This window comes from Halichoeres trimaculatus, unplaced genomic scaffold (genome assembly GCF_033239565.1).
Source record: "Halichoeres trimaculatus isolate MK-OKI-2021-1 unplaced genomic scaffold, fHalTri1.1 fHalTri1_scaffold_15, whole genome shotgun sequence".
NCBI classification, from domain to species: Eukaryota; Metazoa; Chordata; class Actinopteri; order Labriformes; family Labridae; genus Halichoeres; species Halichoeres trimaculatus.
The window spans coordinates 11,114,466-11,131,730 of record NW_027437193.1 but is presented as its reverse complement, the minus strand read 5'-3'; the positions used below and the strand labels follow the sequence as shown (position 1 = coordinate 11,131,730).

General features: G+C 40.9%; 1 protein-coding gene across 1 annotated transcript in view; it reads left to right on the top strand.

Moving 5' to 3' along the window:
* Positions 1-17,265, top strand: part of LOC141803991 (collectin-12-like) — a 48,105-nt gene that overhangs the window by 15,556 nt on the left and 15,284 nt on the right. The window contains 6 exon segments of the mRNA XM_074688166.1: positions 10,383-10,505; positions 13,932-14,018; positions 14,154-15,197; positions 16,064-16,645; positions 16,871-17,013; positions 17,111-17,220. Coding sequence (XP_074544267.1) covers positions 10,383-10,505; positions 13,932-14,018; positions 14,154-15,197; positions 16,064-16,645; positions 16,871-17,013; positions 17,111-17,220 — 2,089 coding nt within the window.

Here is a 17,265-nt window from a genome sequence, read left to right as displayed (position 1 = left end):
TAAATAGTTTGTTGTGTCTATTTCTGTTCAAAGCTGAGGTAAAAACAGTCACTCATGTCAATATCATGAAATGCAGGCAACAGCTTAGAGGCATCAAACAGGCTGGTCATTTAAAGCAACCCTTTGTATATTTTGAATTTATCAGATGACATTAAAACCGACCTCATCACTAGATAGATGCGAAACATGCTGTTTTGTACTTGAGACTACAGGAATTTTCATTATGTAACTGGAGAGCCTCAGCCAGCAGTCAGAATCCACGTCTCTGTGGAGGGTGTATTTGCTCCAGACACAAAGCCAGACTTGGCCGGGTCCCCACTGTGCGGTTTTATCAGCTCTGTTTGGCGATGAAGCTTGAAAGTGGTGTCCAGTGATGGCATTGAGCAAAGCATAAATTCATAGTGGGGATCAGAGTTTCAGGAGATGATTGCTGCTGATTCAGTCTCTTTAAGTGTGTCCACAGCAGGCCACCCAGCCTGCGTGACCACACAGAAACCCCACTGCACAGATGGTCTGTGAAGGCAACTCCAGTTCATCTTGGCAACCTTGCAGCAGTTTGGGGCTCAGTTAAGTGTGTAATGAAATATTCTGTACCGACATGCCAAAAAAGCCCTCACTTTGTTGTTGTTGTGGTGAGGGAGAGATCAGGAAGAGTCTGACTTTTGGACTTACAGTATTTGACTGCAACAAACTGTCAGATGTCTGCCAAGGCACAGATTGTTCTCTGTGTGGCTTCACACTGGGAGCAATTATTAATAAAATATCTTCTCTTTTTCTCACTAAAGTTGATACAATTACTGATTCTGTTTGATGATGACCTTTCTTGTACAATCCAAATTTTGCAAACAAAGTCCCATATTTTTCCTGTTATAACAGAAGAGTGCTGGGCTAAGACATGCTCTTGAGAAGTAATGACATCACAAGCACAAAATATCTTTTAATCAAGGTTTTAGGCCAAAAATACAACGTCTCATAAATTCTGACTTGACTTAAGCCTGTCCTTGTCTTCCCCTGGAAATGACTTAAAAGAAACTATTGTATCCAATGAAGTTTTTGTCAGTGAAGCGTCTGGTGCTTGTCATATGTGGGCTCTTTTATGGAGTGAGGCCTTGTGCTTGAGTTACATTAACGTCTTGAGCTTGCGGGGCATGCCTGAACTGATCCAAAATGTCATTTGGGGCATTTGTAAATTCACAGTCTGACTTTTGAACTATAGACAATCTGTTCTCAGCCTTCATCAGAAGTGTGTTCACCTTGCTGCATAGCAAAAAACGTGTCAAAACTACATGAGAGACATTCCTGCAGTGTGCCTGGCAGGAAGAAAGTAAGCCTAATTTCCCACCCTGTCCTCTTCCACCCCCTTTCTCTGATGGTCACATGGTCCTGGTTTACGCGAGATGACACAATTCGAACATGCCAAAACTAGAACATGAGCAGGAGAAGCCAGGGGGGTCTGTAGTCCTGCACTCAGGCCAATAAAGTTAGTTTATGGTTTCCATGTTTTTCCAAATCCATGGATCAGAATGATGGTAAATAATACGTCCAATTTAAAGAAGCCCCTGTGTGTCATGATGTCCTGATAGTAGTTATTTAATATTGGTTTCATAAACAAAGACTACTCGAGTCCAGTGCTACAGTGTTACAGCACAAATGAAACAACCAGCGACTATGATGCAAGTATGTTTTATGAGTGTATACACAAGTGTACATGCCGTTCTCCTTTTCAGCAGTGTGGATGCAGGTGCTGCTTTGAGTCACATTTTACAGCTTTCCCTGGGAATATTAATTCTGAATAACATAAAAATAACTGCTCTCCAGCTCATGTTAGACCTAAAACATGTGTTATATTTCATACACACGCTCAATAATGTGCGTTTCTTGACTCTGGATCAAAATATCTATCTTCAAACCCAATCATCTACACCCAGACACACGCAGAGAGGCTGGCTTCCAGTCTCAAGCTAAAACTGCTGACTAGTCCTTTTTTTCTGATTGCTAATGCTGGATACTCTGCAGTCCCCTCAATACAGTGGCCCAGCATTGTTTATGAGGCACACTTGCGTGCCTAAAAGTCTGTCTCTGGGGATTAAGATATATGAGCCATTTGTCATAGCCTGTCTTCTTTTAACCAAGCACAGATGGGCCGACAAAACCAGATCTAATCAACTCCATGTCCACTGCTTCACTGGATCTCAATCTCTCTTTTAATAGACCATCTAACTGTTTTTCTACTAATTAGACTCTGTTTGGGCCTTTTTAACTAAAAGAAGACAGCGTGTACAGCTAACCAGAAACGCACCATAAAGTTTTAGCTCAGCGCTGCTTCAATAAAAAATACCAGGTTTCAGTTTCAGCACAGGTCTGTTTTCTGTCAAGACTTACAGCACCGCTTATTACCTCTAATGTTATCTTAATTACACCAAAATTATTTGTGAGGATTACATTTATGCAAGTGTCACAGAGGACTATTATCTAATAGTCCATGGTCTATTTGTGGACTAACTCATTTTTTTTAAGTTCATGCTCTACCCTGATAGATTCAGCTCAAAAGAAAACACATATTCGTCTTTTCCTTCACAATCTTTGTACAGCACCAGAGTGAGGTCTTCCAGATCTATGTGGTCCCAGACTTTGGGGATGATAGCTTTCTGAGAAGGATGTTTACCAAAGATGCCTGTCCACATTGTGCTGTATATCTCAGTGTGGTGTTTATGTTATAGTCCAAAGCCGAGGCCTTCCAAGGATGATGTTCAGCTTTGTCAGCTGTGTATATGTGTGTACATGTGTGTGCGTGAAATAAGGAGCATCTCATCCTGTTCAGACATGCAGAGATGTATATAGTATTTTTATGGCTTACCTTACCAATCAGCTGCAGGAATCGAGGAGACTTCAAACACCAAAAAAAAAAAACGTAAGCAACTTTAAAAACTGAACCTCTCCGCCTTCTGATGCTTGGCATGAGGGTACCATGTATCAAATGTTTGCATGCTTCCTTTGATAGGTCTCCGCTGTAACAAGGTCCAGATGTTTGAGAGGGCCGGTACCCAATTTAAAGTGTCATTAACCTGCAAGACAGAGAGAGAAGAAGCTGAGGCACGCAGGGCTAGCTCAGCAATTTAAAGACTCTAATGTTTGAGTAATTTGTCTCAGTGGTAACTTCCCCTGTTGGAGAGTGTTTACTTGTTAACATTCCTTTCAGTCAGTGTTAATACAGGGTTAGCCTTAAGGGACAGAGGGGGCACCATATCCCCAGTGTACCTCATCAGCATTTTCAAAGAGCTAACACAAATGAAATCAGTGGTTTTTCATTTCCACCTCTTCTAAAAACATAACAATTCAGTCAAGTTGATCTGCCTTGATAGTGGAATTTAAGACTTGATGTGGAAACAAGCAGCTCTGTTTACTTAAATTCAAGTGTAAAACATGGAAACAAGTGCAAACAGGACGTAGCCAAGCAAACCAAGACTATAGTGTGTTTAATTTAACATTGCAAAACAATAGCAAATGAATAGAGATTGGTTGGGAAATACTGTTTAATGTCCAAAGAGCGTTATGAGAGGTCACGAATAAGTAATAGGGAGAGAAAGCTGAGAAGAACTTCTAGCTTGAGCTTGACTGAAAAGATAGTTCAGTATCCATTGTTGCATGGTGGTTTTAGCATGAGCTTAATGCACTGTAACATTCTTGTTGTCTTCAGTCTACCTTCCCCCTGCTTTCTACTTCATCCACTTGAGGTACTGGATACTATCACCTCTCCAGGCCTCCCAACAACCTCTAAATAACAGGTCATAAACCCATGAAGGAATAATCTCTTTGGCTGACCTGTTGAGAGGACATATACCCACCAAAGCCATAACCTGTCACGAGATGACAAGTAGTCAGTCCATCATTTTAAGAAGTCATGGTGAAAGAATGCAGTGAATCACTGGTTAAATAAGGATTGTGAAATTGCACTGAAATGAAATGTGCTTGAAGTGATTATAGGGTCATTACATATGAAGATCATTATGAGATACATTTTAAATTGGTGCCTAAATTTATTTCTGACCCTGACAACAGTACTGGATGTCTTAGCCAATACATTTCACATTTTTGGCTGAACTTTTTTGTTGTTTGCCAGCTCACATAAGGCAGTTACAGTAATGATACAAAATCACCACTGTTGGCATTGAAATGGGAGAGTTTATTAAAACAGTCTTTGTATTTCAATGTCATAATCTACAGTGGCATACTTTGTTTTTTTCTATTTTATCTGTTTTTTAACCATTTTTTGAGTGTGTTTGAGCTTGTGTGAAACTGTTCAAACCGAACAGTTTCAGTGACTTAAGTTTTGACATTTTGTACATAGTAAATGACTTCTGTACACTGCTTTACAGAAAAAAACATGTTCCTTCATGAAATAATAGACACATTTCTGCATTTGGCAGCATTATAATCTGTCAAACTTCATCCTGGAGGAGTGTTACCACTGGTGTTTGAACATATCCAGATTTTATATTTACCAAAAGGAAGGCTGTGAAGTGAAGAATTCCTGTGGTCTCCTCCCTGTTACTGTATATAACATAATATTAACACTGCACAAAGAGTCTTCACACAAAGTACAGTTTAGTCTGTACAGGGTTTCTTTGTGTTGCTCTGGAAGTTTCCACTGCCAGCCAGGAGTGAGACAGGGCATGCAGGCAGGTCTAATGGCAGGTACATGGAATAAGGGAATAAGTGTTGATTTTTTCTTTCACTCTTTGACTGACTCAGAGTCCAAATGAAATACAGCTGTTTTACAGACACCAAACTGCACTACTTTTTTCTCTCTGCCTCTTTTCAGGCCTGTCTGTTTCACTGTTGTCTTTCAGTTGCATAACAGTTAGCTAGCTAATGAGAAGCTAACAGGAATACAGCTAAGTCACAGTTAACAAAACCAACTTCTGTTTCTTTTTCCTTCTCTGGAGCACCATCTAGTCTAATGTGATTTGTATGGTGACATGAAATGTTTCTTAAAGTTGTTTTCTTTTTTGATTACTCAAAGCTGCCACCTAGCTAGCATCTCTTTGAACTTCTATTTTACACAGAAAAAGGCTAAATTCTAAAGCTGGTGATGTTTAAATGTTTATGATTGGTCTGTTTACTGTAGACGTTCAGCCAGTTAGCTGGACAAAGCTATGTTTTTAGCATTTGTCTTAAAGCTTAAGGGAAAATTAATTATATAGGTATTTTCTGGTAAACAAAAGCATTTGTTTTTCCTGTACCTGTTACAAGTTACTCAAGAGCATACATTAATGCCAACATAAATTGTCTGAAGGGACAAAATCTGTGTATGGGCTATTGTGTATGTTAACAGGTTTGCTATTATTTATTAAGGCAGTGAGTCCACAACAAATTTCTCCATGGGGACAATAAATTTTTTTCTTTTCTATTCTATTCTATTTTATTCTGTTCTATTCCATTCACAAATAAGGATTTTCTTTATACCTATATAATTCACCTACATTGCATGCAGGCCTTCAGCTTTATCAAAAAAAAAAACAAAAAACAAAACAATTAAGATAGTTTGCTTGGTTGGTGTTTGTTTTAGAAAAATAAAAATAAAATTAACAAAAATAAAAGAAAACAATCAGCTCTGCATAGCTACTTTAAAAAAGAGGACAAAAGCACAAAGTAACAGACAAATTATTATGAAAAAATTGACATACTATGTAAATCTAAAGTAGACAAGAAAGCAGCTCTGACGATGTAGTAAATTAGCATTGGAGCCAGCTAGCTTCTGTTTTGTGGACATATCAACATGTAAAAGTTACAATAATCCATTAATAACTTTACTTAATTGCTTTTCTAATCAATTATTAATGTGTGGCTACATTGACGGGTTTTTATACACACATGCGTTGCAACTTCCCAGCAAGTGTCTATAACACAGGACAACCTATAGCCATGAGTTCTGATTAATACATGAATGAGTGCAGACACAAAAGCGGTTAAAGGAGCATAGCTACATACAATTTTAAAATTAATGCACATAGCTTTGTGGGAAAACACTCTTGTTTTGTGTCTTGGTACAGCCTAAAAATGATAATGTAAATATTAAGAACAAGCCATCTGGAGACTTATGGTTCCCACTTGACATCAAATGTATGTAAGCAACAGTTTTCCCCACATTTTGGCTTTTCTGGCATTTATGTTACTCTAGGGCATAGTCTGGCAGGACTCCAGCTTGTTGATTGGGACGTCCTGGCTGCAGTCCACCCTCCCAACTCTACAGGCACAGTCCTCTGTGATCTGTGCCTGTAGAGTTGGTTTGGCAATGTGTTTTCTGTCTGCTCATGACATGTATGTGTCAGCATATTTATGTACTGTGGTTATATACGCGTCAATGGCAAGAACTAACACTGACACTCTGCACCCGTTCTGACTGTAACAGAATGTCAGGGAGGGCTGTGTCAGAAAACTGTCTCTGCAAGACACAAAAGAATCTTAAATTTAATTTCAAGGCTCCTTTTTAACTGTGTTTTGATCATGAAATATGATTCTTTGATTACATTGAAACAGACTGTGCATGTTTCTTTTCTTTTCCTTTTTCGACCGTCTAGGACTTTGTTGTGATTTTGGTTGATAATGACTGCAGTCCACTGTATCATAACACCATCTGTTATTATCTCCATTTACTGATCACTGTAGTTTTATTTTCTTCCTATTTGCCACACAACAAAATCCTGCAGCTACTGTGGATGTATTTGCCTCATAGTGCAGACTGAACTGTTGTTTAAGCAAAGTTTTTTTCAGAGGAGAGCAGAAAAATACTTCAGTGACAAGCTTTAGGAAAATGTTGTGACCCTGGAAGGAGCTGCTTGCTTCTCTGCCCGGAGTGAATTTCCATGTAGGTTCAGTGGAAGATTTGTTACTCTAATAACTTTGCTTGCTGGATTTGAAACCCACGGAAGTGATGATATTAAGGTGGTTGACCACCTGTGCATTTCGATTTAAGTCCTGACGGTCAAACTGCTTTCAACTTTCAGTCTGATTTTTCCAGAAAACATTTGTGTGGTGGAAAAAAAAGCTCAAATATGTGTTTTACGTTTGCATCCAAATATGAGTCAGCATTTTCCATGTCCGTTCTCTCCTGAGAAACAGTCTGTGAAAGTACAGATCCTTAAATGTCTGCAAATAGCATAACAACCAATTTAGTGTTGGATGGTTTTAGTAGGTTTAATCTCCCTTTGGGCACAAATTACTAAATACGTAACTAAAAACCTGTTTCTTTCTTTGTTTTTTAATTACCATCCTTTTTAGGGTTAGAGTTAGAGTTAGGGTTAGTGAGTTAGCACTGGGGTTCAGGTTAGGGTCAGTGGGTTAGGTTCAGGAGGGAATGTCAGGGCTTGTTATTGTATGATTTACAAACATCAGTAAATAATTTCATTACATGAAGACATAGCTTTTATTTCTTTTTGTTTACTTTTATTTTATGCAGCATCTTTGAGGTTGGACTTTTGAGTTTAATATTTTTTTAGTTAAATTATATCAGTTGTGCCATAATCATCATCTTTGACATGATGTACGACAGCAGATGATCCTTTTTTTGCAGTCAATAAAAGTAATAGGTGCTGTCGTTACAGTTGTTTATATCAGTGCTAAAACGTGGTTTCAACTCTCTGAAACTCATGAACCAGTATGATTACAACTGTGACAACATGCTGAAAGCTCATTATGAGTTTTATCAACAAACACGTTCAGTCTGATACTGAGTCCAACTATCAACACAGACTGATGACAGACATTTCCATGCTAAGGGTTTGTGTTTATAAGTCATGCTCTAATGTTGTTAAGATCTGATATCCTCTACAGAAATCAAAGGTTTATGCTGGCACAGTAGAATCTGTGTAATAAATGAGGTGTTTGTAGAACAGTTAATTATTAGGACATCAAAAATAGAATCAGCCTGGATTAAAGGGTTTGAATTGTGAGAAAGTAGTTAAACTCCAGTGACCCTTTACGCATGAAGAACACAAACGAAACAGCCACCATGGTTGACTTCATACTCTAATGAACACAAAAACACCAGCCCTGCTTTGCTCTTGACCCAGAACCTGCAGACGGTCCGCTGCTTGTTTAAACTGCGTGATGTTGTGGTCAAACCCATGGCGGGGGGGGGTTCTCTGATGAAGGCCTCCACACTGGTTCCCAACATGAGGCCCTCAGCACACACAAGGACAACAGAGCCCAACATATCCATGTCTGGGTCCTCGGCTGGGCCCCTTTGAGGTGGTCAGATGTGATGTTTGGACAGATGTGTAGGTCCAAGGCCTAAAGGGCTAACCCCCCTGTGCCCCTCTGGTGGTCCTGGCCCACCCCTTACTGGGAGAGATGGAGCCTCTTGTGGCTAAACATTTCGTCCCATCACGGGTGACATGACTTAAAGAGACACAGTCAGGTCTCTGGTTCACATAGAGATGTCTGTTCAGCTGGGGAAGGTTGGACTGTTACCAACACTCCTAAAAATGACGATGACAGCCCGAAAGAAGAACCTAAAGTTTTGTCCTCATAGATAATTTATACATAGATTCAAGCTCAAGTCTCAATGTTTTTAGATAAAACTTTACTGTAGGCTTGGTATTTCCTCATAAATCATGTCTTAAAGAATAGCATAATGACCTAGAAAGTCTGCATCCAAAATATTTAAAGTCACAGACCTCTTCCAGTCCAAAAAAAAGATCTTTTTTTAGACCCAAGGTCAAGCTGAGGAAAAAAGTGTTGGCCTATGACTATTGTCCCACTTTTATTAATGATTAAGACTGTTTAACTATTTTTAGGCATCTTATTTTAATATCTCCAGGTTTTATTCACAGGTGAGGGTAAAAGAAATTTTGAAATTCACACGCATTAGGGCTGAGTCAGCAGTAATGAGTCAGGAAGTGAAGCTCTATGAGTCAATCTACGTTCCAGCGCTCACTTGTAGTCATGAGCTTCTGACTGAAAGAACGAGGTCACGGTTACGAGGGACTGAAATGATTTTCCTTTGAAGGGTGTCGGGGCTCAGCCTTAGAGATAGGGTTAGAAGCTTAGATATCAGGATATCAAGCTTGGAGCTCAGAGTAGAGTGGCTGCTTCTTCACTGTGAGATGGGTCATAAGTCAGAGACCTGTCCAACTGGGGTAGACCCAGAGAGAGGTGGAGGGATTATACAGTCTATCTCTTCTAGCCTGGGAACACCTTGGACTCCCCCGGGAGCTTGAAAACATCGCTGGGGTGAGGGATAACTGAGTTGACTTGCTCAGACTGCTGCCCTGCAACCTGATCTCGGATAATCTGATGAAAATGGAAATACTTTAGACAATTCAAGCTTCATTACTTCAAACAATATTTGAATAGCTGAAGTAATAGCTGAATTTTTTGGACTGTGGGGACATTCTTTCAGCAAACAATGTTATTGGTACATTACCACTAATTATCACGTTTTCTGTGCAAGCACTGACTAAAAAAAAGTTTAGACTGGCTCTTTCTGTGTTTGTCATACTTGTGCTCACTTTGATTAAATGTTTGGTGTGTCAGACCAAACTCAATACAGGTTCAGTCGGAAAGGTTCCCTTGACTGAGATTGTTTTTTACTTTAATGTGTTCATAGAATTAAATAACCAAGTGTTGATCACCAAAAGTTCACTTGGAGTTAGATTTTGAAGTTTTAGACCACAAGAATGGAGTTTTTTGCCCAGGTGTCAGACTGATGAAGCTCCCAGAAATACTTTTCTTTGTAATCCTGTTTCACGGTTTCTGCTACTTCCAGAAAGATCTCATTGCTTGTTGCGAATAGACCCCAGCTGCCCTCTCGCTCTGCCTGCCAGAGGCTGCTCAGTCACTCTAAATGAAGTCATGTAAACATCCTGTCTGTAGTTAGATGCTCAGTATTGTATCACATGGAGCTGGTGGTTTTCAGGACGCAGTGTCAGACCATTGAACAACATCTGTAACATGAATGACCGAAAATTCACCGCACCGAGCCTCTAGGTTGGAGGGGAACAAGGAATGAGAGAAAAGAAATGTGACTGTTTTGTTTATAGCCCTGCTTGTCATGTGGCTAACACATGTTTTTAAGTTTCATTCTGAGTCTTCTGACTTCTTCATGGGGGGAGATGTTTCCAATTGTTTCTTGGCTGAGGACAGGCACAGTGTGTCCCATTTTTAGACATGCAATACTACACTTAGTTATGAAAGATGAAAAAATTGTATGTGATTTTGTCTCTGAATGAAAACCTTAGGGCTGTTGTTTTAACTCACTACTCCAGTTGCACAATATATGATTCCTACTGTTTCCTATGATGTATACTGTTTCCAGGATAAAGCGGACTTACTGCATTCTTTACCCTGCTTTCTGACATAATGTCTGTTGTATGTTGCAGGAATTCAGGAGGGGACTGAGTGCACCAAGTGTAAAAATGACTGGGCTTTGAGAGCAGCTATTGCACTGCTGTATGTGCTCTGTGCCCTGCTCACCATAGCAGTGGCTGTCCTGGGGTACAAAGGTGAGTCAGAATAAAAGTTATTCATGAAGAGTCTTGTAGCAATTCTGCCATGAACTTTGTAGATTTAAAAGTTAAGTCAATTTTGTGATGGGTATGCATCAGTTTCTGCCCTACCTGTTCCTTATCCTAGGCACTTTGTTGGGTAACACAGTATATGAGCACCAAAACAAAAACAGGGACTTTTACATATGGTGTTTCTCTGTTGTTTATGTTATGTTTCTGACTAAGCCAGTGATAGAGGATGAAATCTGTTTTCTGTCCTGACCAATCAATGAGCCGTTTTCCTCCTCTCATCGCCTTCATCAGTACTTTTTAGGACAATACCACCCCAAATGAGCTGTGGTGACAACATGCGATGTTGTCCAGGTGATTTGGTTCTTTTGACCTTGCGCAGTGGGGAAGTGAACCAATCCCCATTGGAGTGCTTTTCAACTGCAGGAACTATTCAAAGAACTATGTGCTTTTAGTCCACAAGAACCAGGGTCTAAGGCCTTGTACACAAGTAGCTGGGTACTTTCAAAAACTTGTATCCCTCCTTGTTTGTTTTTAAAAATACTTTTGGCCTGGGCAAATCCACCGATAAGTGTGGCTCAAAGCATGCCAAACCCATATTTGGTAGTGTTTTCAGACATGAAACCTTGTGCCAGCTAATCAGAATAAACCCCCATCATTCAGCTGTGATGTGAGAATCAAAAATTCTGTTTCCTGGCATTTCAAGAGTTTTCCAAAACCTTCACTTCACCCAGAATTTTCAGAAAACATTACTTGTAGTGACATAAAACTGTTTTGTGTGGATGACAAGTCTATGTATGTAGACTGTATAAAAGTCTATGTATGTAGGCATGTATAAAAATACATGCAGTTTCCCAGGTACCGTGTGGACATTGCCTAAAATTATTTGTGGACTACTACTTTCCGGAGGTCTATGAAACAATCCTCTTCCTTGATCAAAGGTAACATGTCTCTGTCAGCTCTAGGTGTTACAGGTTGAAGAGTGACCCTGTAAACTGGCAACTTTCAGCTGAATGTTTTGGTGGATCAACAGTTGTTGAAACACAGTCTAGGTCCTCAGTACCCTAGTGTTGTCTTTTATATATGTCAAAATATTCTCTTTAGATAAGAATTTAATGACAAAATATAGCCGTTTGAGAAGGACAGTTCCTGCTATAAGTCGAGAAATAAACAGGGTCACTTTTTAAGCTGAAACACCAGTCATTTTCTGCTGTCTACATACTTCAGGCAGCAGAGATCAACCAGTGAATGGCCCCTAAATCAAACCAAATACCCCAAGCTATCATGTCAACTCATTCAAATATGTCTTATATTTTAGTTTAAGACTGTCAAACCTCTGGCCACAGAATGTAAAATTAGATCCAAAGTCAAAGTTTGGCTTTGAGATTTACCACTCCAAGTGACTCGTCTGACAGATCCCATTGTTTACTCTCCACTGAATTGATATCTTTCAGATAGAAACCATAGCTTTAGATTATAAACACATTTGTTGTGCAACTTGGTCCTTACCGCAAAGCTTTTTTTATTGTGTCTCCTTGCTTGAACCAGAGCGACGTTTTTAAATAGAAACAGAGAAGAATTCCAGTTATCACAGACGGCATCACTATGGAATGCACTTTGTGTATCGTCCAAACTTACACATTTGAGGCCACAATCAATCAAAGAAAACCTGTCAAAACAACCAGGAGCAAGGTATCGAAGTCCAACCTGCATAGGCAGTCCAACCTGGTCACACAGACTTCATTTAGCAGAAGAAACTGCATTCGCACAACAGGGAAGTAAAACATGTTGACAAGTAAAGAACTACATCTGATTCTGGGTTTTGTAAGTGCTGTCAGGAGTGTTTCAGGTTTCCATATTTGGGTCTGTGTCAGCATGAGCCCATGTGATTTGATGGTTTGGTGCTAATGTCTACCAGATGACCATGAACCGACTACCCTGGCTTAACAACCCAGAGGAGATTTTATGGCTTGGTAGTAATTTGTTGTCTCATGAACCACAGGTTGACTCACAAAAGCCTGTGAGTGTCCAAAATAGTTAGCAAGCGTGGGCTGAATTCTTTGTTTTGTTTTTCTCTTTTACACCCATTGAACAGATTGTACTTTATTTAACCAGTGTACATAAACACAGTTTCCTGCAACTATCAGATAGCTTTGTGGTTTCAGCTTGCACTTTTCTGTGTCAGGTGTAAGATGTTTGCTCCTGCAGAATTGATCAGCATTAATCCAGCAGGCCTCATGTTGGGTAACTGCCTCAGCATGGCTCCTAATGTGGGCCATAGTAAGCTGTGTGCTCAAATTAGCAGCCTTATATAACACAATGCTTTTTCAATACGGAAACAATTAAGAGGAAGGGAAGAGGAAAGTGGTTTTGACATCCAGGGGGTAACAGAGGTCATTAAAATTGATTTACTCCTTGGAATATTTTAGAATATAAACTGCTGGTATGTTTGTGGCAAGACAGATGTAGATGCTTGAAAATTTCAGTGGGTTTATTATACAAGTTTAAATATGTTTGAAGCTCAACTGTAAATTTTAGATGCAAATTTCTATCTTCTACGTTTTACGTTTTAGAGTAGAGGAGACAGAGAAGAGTCATGCTGTAGTCTCTCAGCGGTTGACCAACAGCTCATTGAATCAGGGCCCTTTTTTTTGTTTTGTTTTTCCCAAGTGCATATTATTGTTCCGTGTTTGTGTCACTTTTGGAATGATAACAGTAAGTGTGTAGGATGTTTTCCAGAAAACTCTTCAGACGCCCACATACAGACAGAATAACAAACCTTGAAGGGGAGGACATGACCTTTTTTTTGTTGCAGATGTGAGGGGGGGAGAAACAAAAGTGGAAACAGAGTTGCGATGTGGAATTCTTTATTTGTTCAACAGTGTTGATGTTCATGGAGTGGAATTTATGAATGTGCTCTGAAAACAGCGTTTTGTAACAACCAACAGATACACAGTTTCTCTGTAACAGAACACTGGAAACTTTGAAAGTCTGTGCAGCATCCAGAGCTCAGAACAGCAGTTTGAGTTTCCAGTTTTCTGCTGGGAGGGAAAGACAACAACAGCACTCTCTGCTGGCCACAATCAGTGATGCACCTTTGGTTTTAGCCAGGATCTTTAAAGGGGTTATACTTTTTGCTCCTAAAAATGTTCTTAAATAATAAATACACTGATTAAATATTATTGTAAAAACTGGTTTAATGGTCTAATTAGATTTCTTTCATCTATAAAACTCAAAGGAATCTGGGCAATAGCTCCTGAAGGTTTCAATATTTTCATTTCCTGAACCTGAAAGTATAAAAATCTGCTGCATTTTTATCACAATCTTATGTGTTCACAGTGAACCACTGCACTTTCTGTGTAAATGCATGTACCTTATGTATTTATGTCCAACTTTCACTCCCTTCTTTTTCAGTGGTCCAGAGAATGGATAATGTCACAGAGGGCATGCAGAATTATGGAGGCAAGATCAATGCTGTGGAGACAGACTTAAAGAAACTAGGTAAGTCTTATAAAATGACAAAAATGCAAAATTCAGCATCTTTAAACTCTGAGCAAAAGATTAACTTCAATGTGTTTTGAGGGGTTTTGATGTTTTCAGTTTACTTTTTCTAAAATTTTCAAATTTAATTTTCAGATTATCAGTCAGGAGAGAAGTCAGTAAATGCCACAAGTGCAATAATGACTTTCAAGTCTGATCTGGAGACTTTGCAGCACCAGCTCAAAGACATTGCCATCAAGGCGACCAAAAACAGAGACCTGCTGGATGAGCTCCAGATCACAGGAGACGATGTACAAAATGGCCACGTCTCCCTGCAGAGTTTTCTGCAAGGGAGCGCTGCCTCACTGCGTGGAGTCAACCAGACACTGGCCACCTACGGCAGCATGATTGACAACCTCCAGACAGACACTGCATGGCTCCAGTCAGAGATACAAGGCCAGGTCAAAGTACAGAGCGAGACCCAGGTTAGTGTCAACGCACTGAACATCACACAGGCACAGCAGCGCAATCTGCTCAGCACGCTGCAGAAGACGGTGGAAGATGCAAGCCAAGCAGTGCAGAAACTGAAGAATGACTATCAGGGTCTGCAGCAGACGGCCAGGCAGACCAGGGTCGACACAGAGTGGCTGAAAGAGAAGGTCCAGAACCTCCAGGTTTTGGCAGCTAACAACTCTGCCTTAGCTCGGACCAACAGTGAAGCCCTGGATGACCTGGGCGCTCAGCTCAGCACACTTGCCAGCCAGATCCAGAACACCTCAACTCTAACTGAGGGGCATGACCAAAGCCTTCGGGAGCTGATGGACCACCAGAGAGACCATGACAACACCACTTCATCTAAGTTTGATGAACTGGAAGCACGACTGGACAGGCAGGAGAACGACATGGACCGTGTGACAGGGAATGTGAGCTTTTCCTCACAGCTCTTGGGGGCCATCAGCACAGACCTGAATGGTCTGAGATCTTGTGCTGAGACCGTGCTGCGACATTCAGACCTGTTACTGGGACTGAACAGTAGTGTGACTGAGGCCAGGGCAGAGGGCCAGGAGCTGAGAGCCCAGCAGGACGAGCTGACTGCCAGGCTGGACAGCGAGGTCAGCAACCTATCCATTGTGATGGAGGAGATGAAGCTGGTGGACAGCAAGCACTCCCAGCTCATCACCAACTTCACCATCCTGCAGGGTAAGAAGCATGGACAAACTTTTCAGATTTATGCTTTGATGCAAATGCTAAATTTCTGTCTAGTTTTTTTTCCAGTTAGCCTATTATTTGCTAGGACTGGGTTAAAGTTTACACAAGGTCAAAGAGACTTCACAAACACAAGCTGGAGACAGGAGCTATCCTTCTATCTGCCTGACAAATATACATCAACCTTGAGACTGTACAAGAACATAAGACTAAACAAAATGCTGAGTTAAGTCGATTATTATAAAACTATATAAGAACAGCAAATTTAGATTTCGGTGACCAGGCATTTTTAATTTATATTGCTGTTTGTGTGGAGTATACATGGAGTATGCATGTGCAATTTGAATTTGTTGCATGAGGTTTTCCTGGGAGTTCCCCACATACATGACGTTCTGAACCTGCCTTGCCTTCATGGTGCAATTAGTTATTTGGCCTGTTTTTCGCAGTCATGCATGGGTCAACAGTATAGCCAAATGGACAGTCCCATAACGATATGTCACAACCATAGACCGTATAATTAATGGACACAGCTCCGAAACAGCAGATTTTAGCACTTGAGCATTGTCTCATATTAGACCGAAGGTTGCTGCTTGGTTATAACCAACAGTCCCATTCGTGTAATGACTGGACATCCATACAGGCCAACTGCTTCAAACTGACTGCATCGGGATCCAAAAGAACTAGATGTCTGAATTTCTTCATCACACTGAGGGTTATATCTTCAAAGACTTACTAAATGATTATCATATCAGTAGAATGTGTTAGTCAAAGATATTTGGAAGTTAAGAGGAAGTTAATGTAAAGATAAACATTATGAGTAGTAGTACATCAAATCAATCCACTTATTGGCTCTGTTTCAGGTCCACCAGGTCCAAGGGGGCCCAAAGGTGACAAGGGTCCCCAAGGTCAAGTGGGACAGACAGGACAAAAAGGCGACAAAGGCGACAAAGGAGGGCCAGGGTTGGTGGGATCTAAAGGAGACAAAGGTGCTATTGGACCACCAGGTGTATCAGGTCCTAAGGGTGCAGCTGGAGCTCGTGGCTTCCCAGGAGCTAAAGGATCACGTGGATCTGGGGGTCGAACTGGAAGCCCAGGTGAAAAAGGTGACCCTGGGGCTCGGGGTGCTCCTGGTCTTGATGGACTGCCTGGGATACAAGGTCCTGAGGGGCCACAGGGACCCAGAGGAGTTGCAGGACCTGCAGGGTTAGAGGGGCCCCGTGGGCCTGTTGGACCCATTGGCCCTGCTGGTCCTCCTGGGCTTCCTGGTCTGCCCGCTCCGGTACCACCTCCAGCTTCAAAGGCCCCCCAGCGACCTTTACCCACTCAGCCAGTAAAGGTCCCTGTTTCCCCTAAACCACCTCAACCCCCTAAACCAGCAGATAATCCACAAGGGTCCAAATCTCCACAGGACCAGCCTCCTGTCACCCAAACTCCAGCATCAGGTGAGTCATACGATGGGGGTGACAGGGCACCTTTAGGGGCTGTTGGTGGAGCTTGGGATCGATGATAGTGGAATTGATAATTTAGTTCTCATTTGTCTGCAGATCTGTGTTTATAACTGAAGTGACTATCTAGTTAAACACGGATGGGTTCTTTTTTGACTGAACTGATGTGACTGATGTGATTTAACTTGCTCATTATAACATCCTGTAAATGATCCATTCCAGGCTGTCCACCTGAGTTCAGAAGTTTTGGAGGCAGCTGCTACTACCTCTCGTCTGGTTCTCAGAGACTCAACTTTGATGAGTCTGCTCAGTTTTGCTCCAACATGTCATCTCATATGCTCATTATCAATGACAACGAGGAACAGGTAAATCAGTTTACACTGAGACATGTTTTAATAACTTTAAATCCACACTTCCTGTCTGCACCTATTACCTTGTATTTTATCTTTTATCCCTCTGTAGACATTTGTGAAAAACGCAATAGCAGGAAAAGGTTATTTCTGGCTGGGCCTCACTGACAGGGAGGAAGAAAATGTGTGGAAATGGGTGGATGGGACTATACCTGTTTTCAAGTGAGTAAACCTGTCCACCTTGTTTTACAACAGGTGTAAAAATGA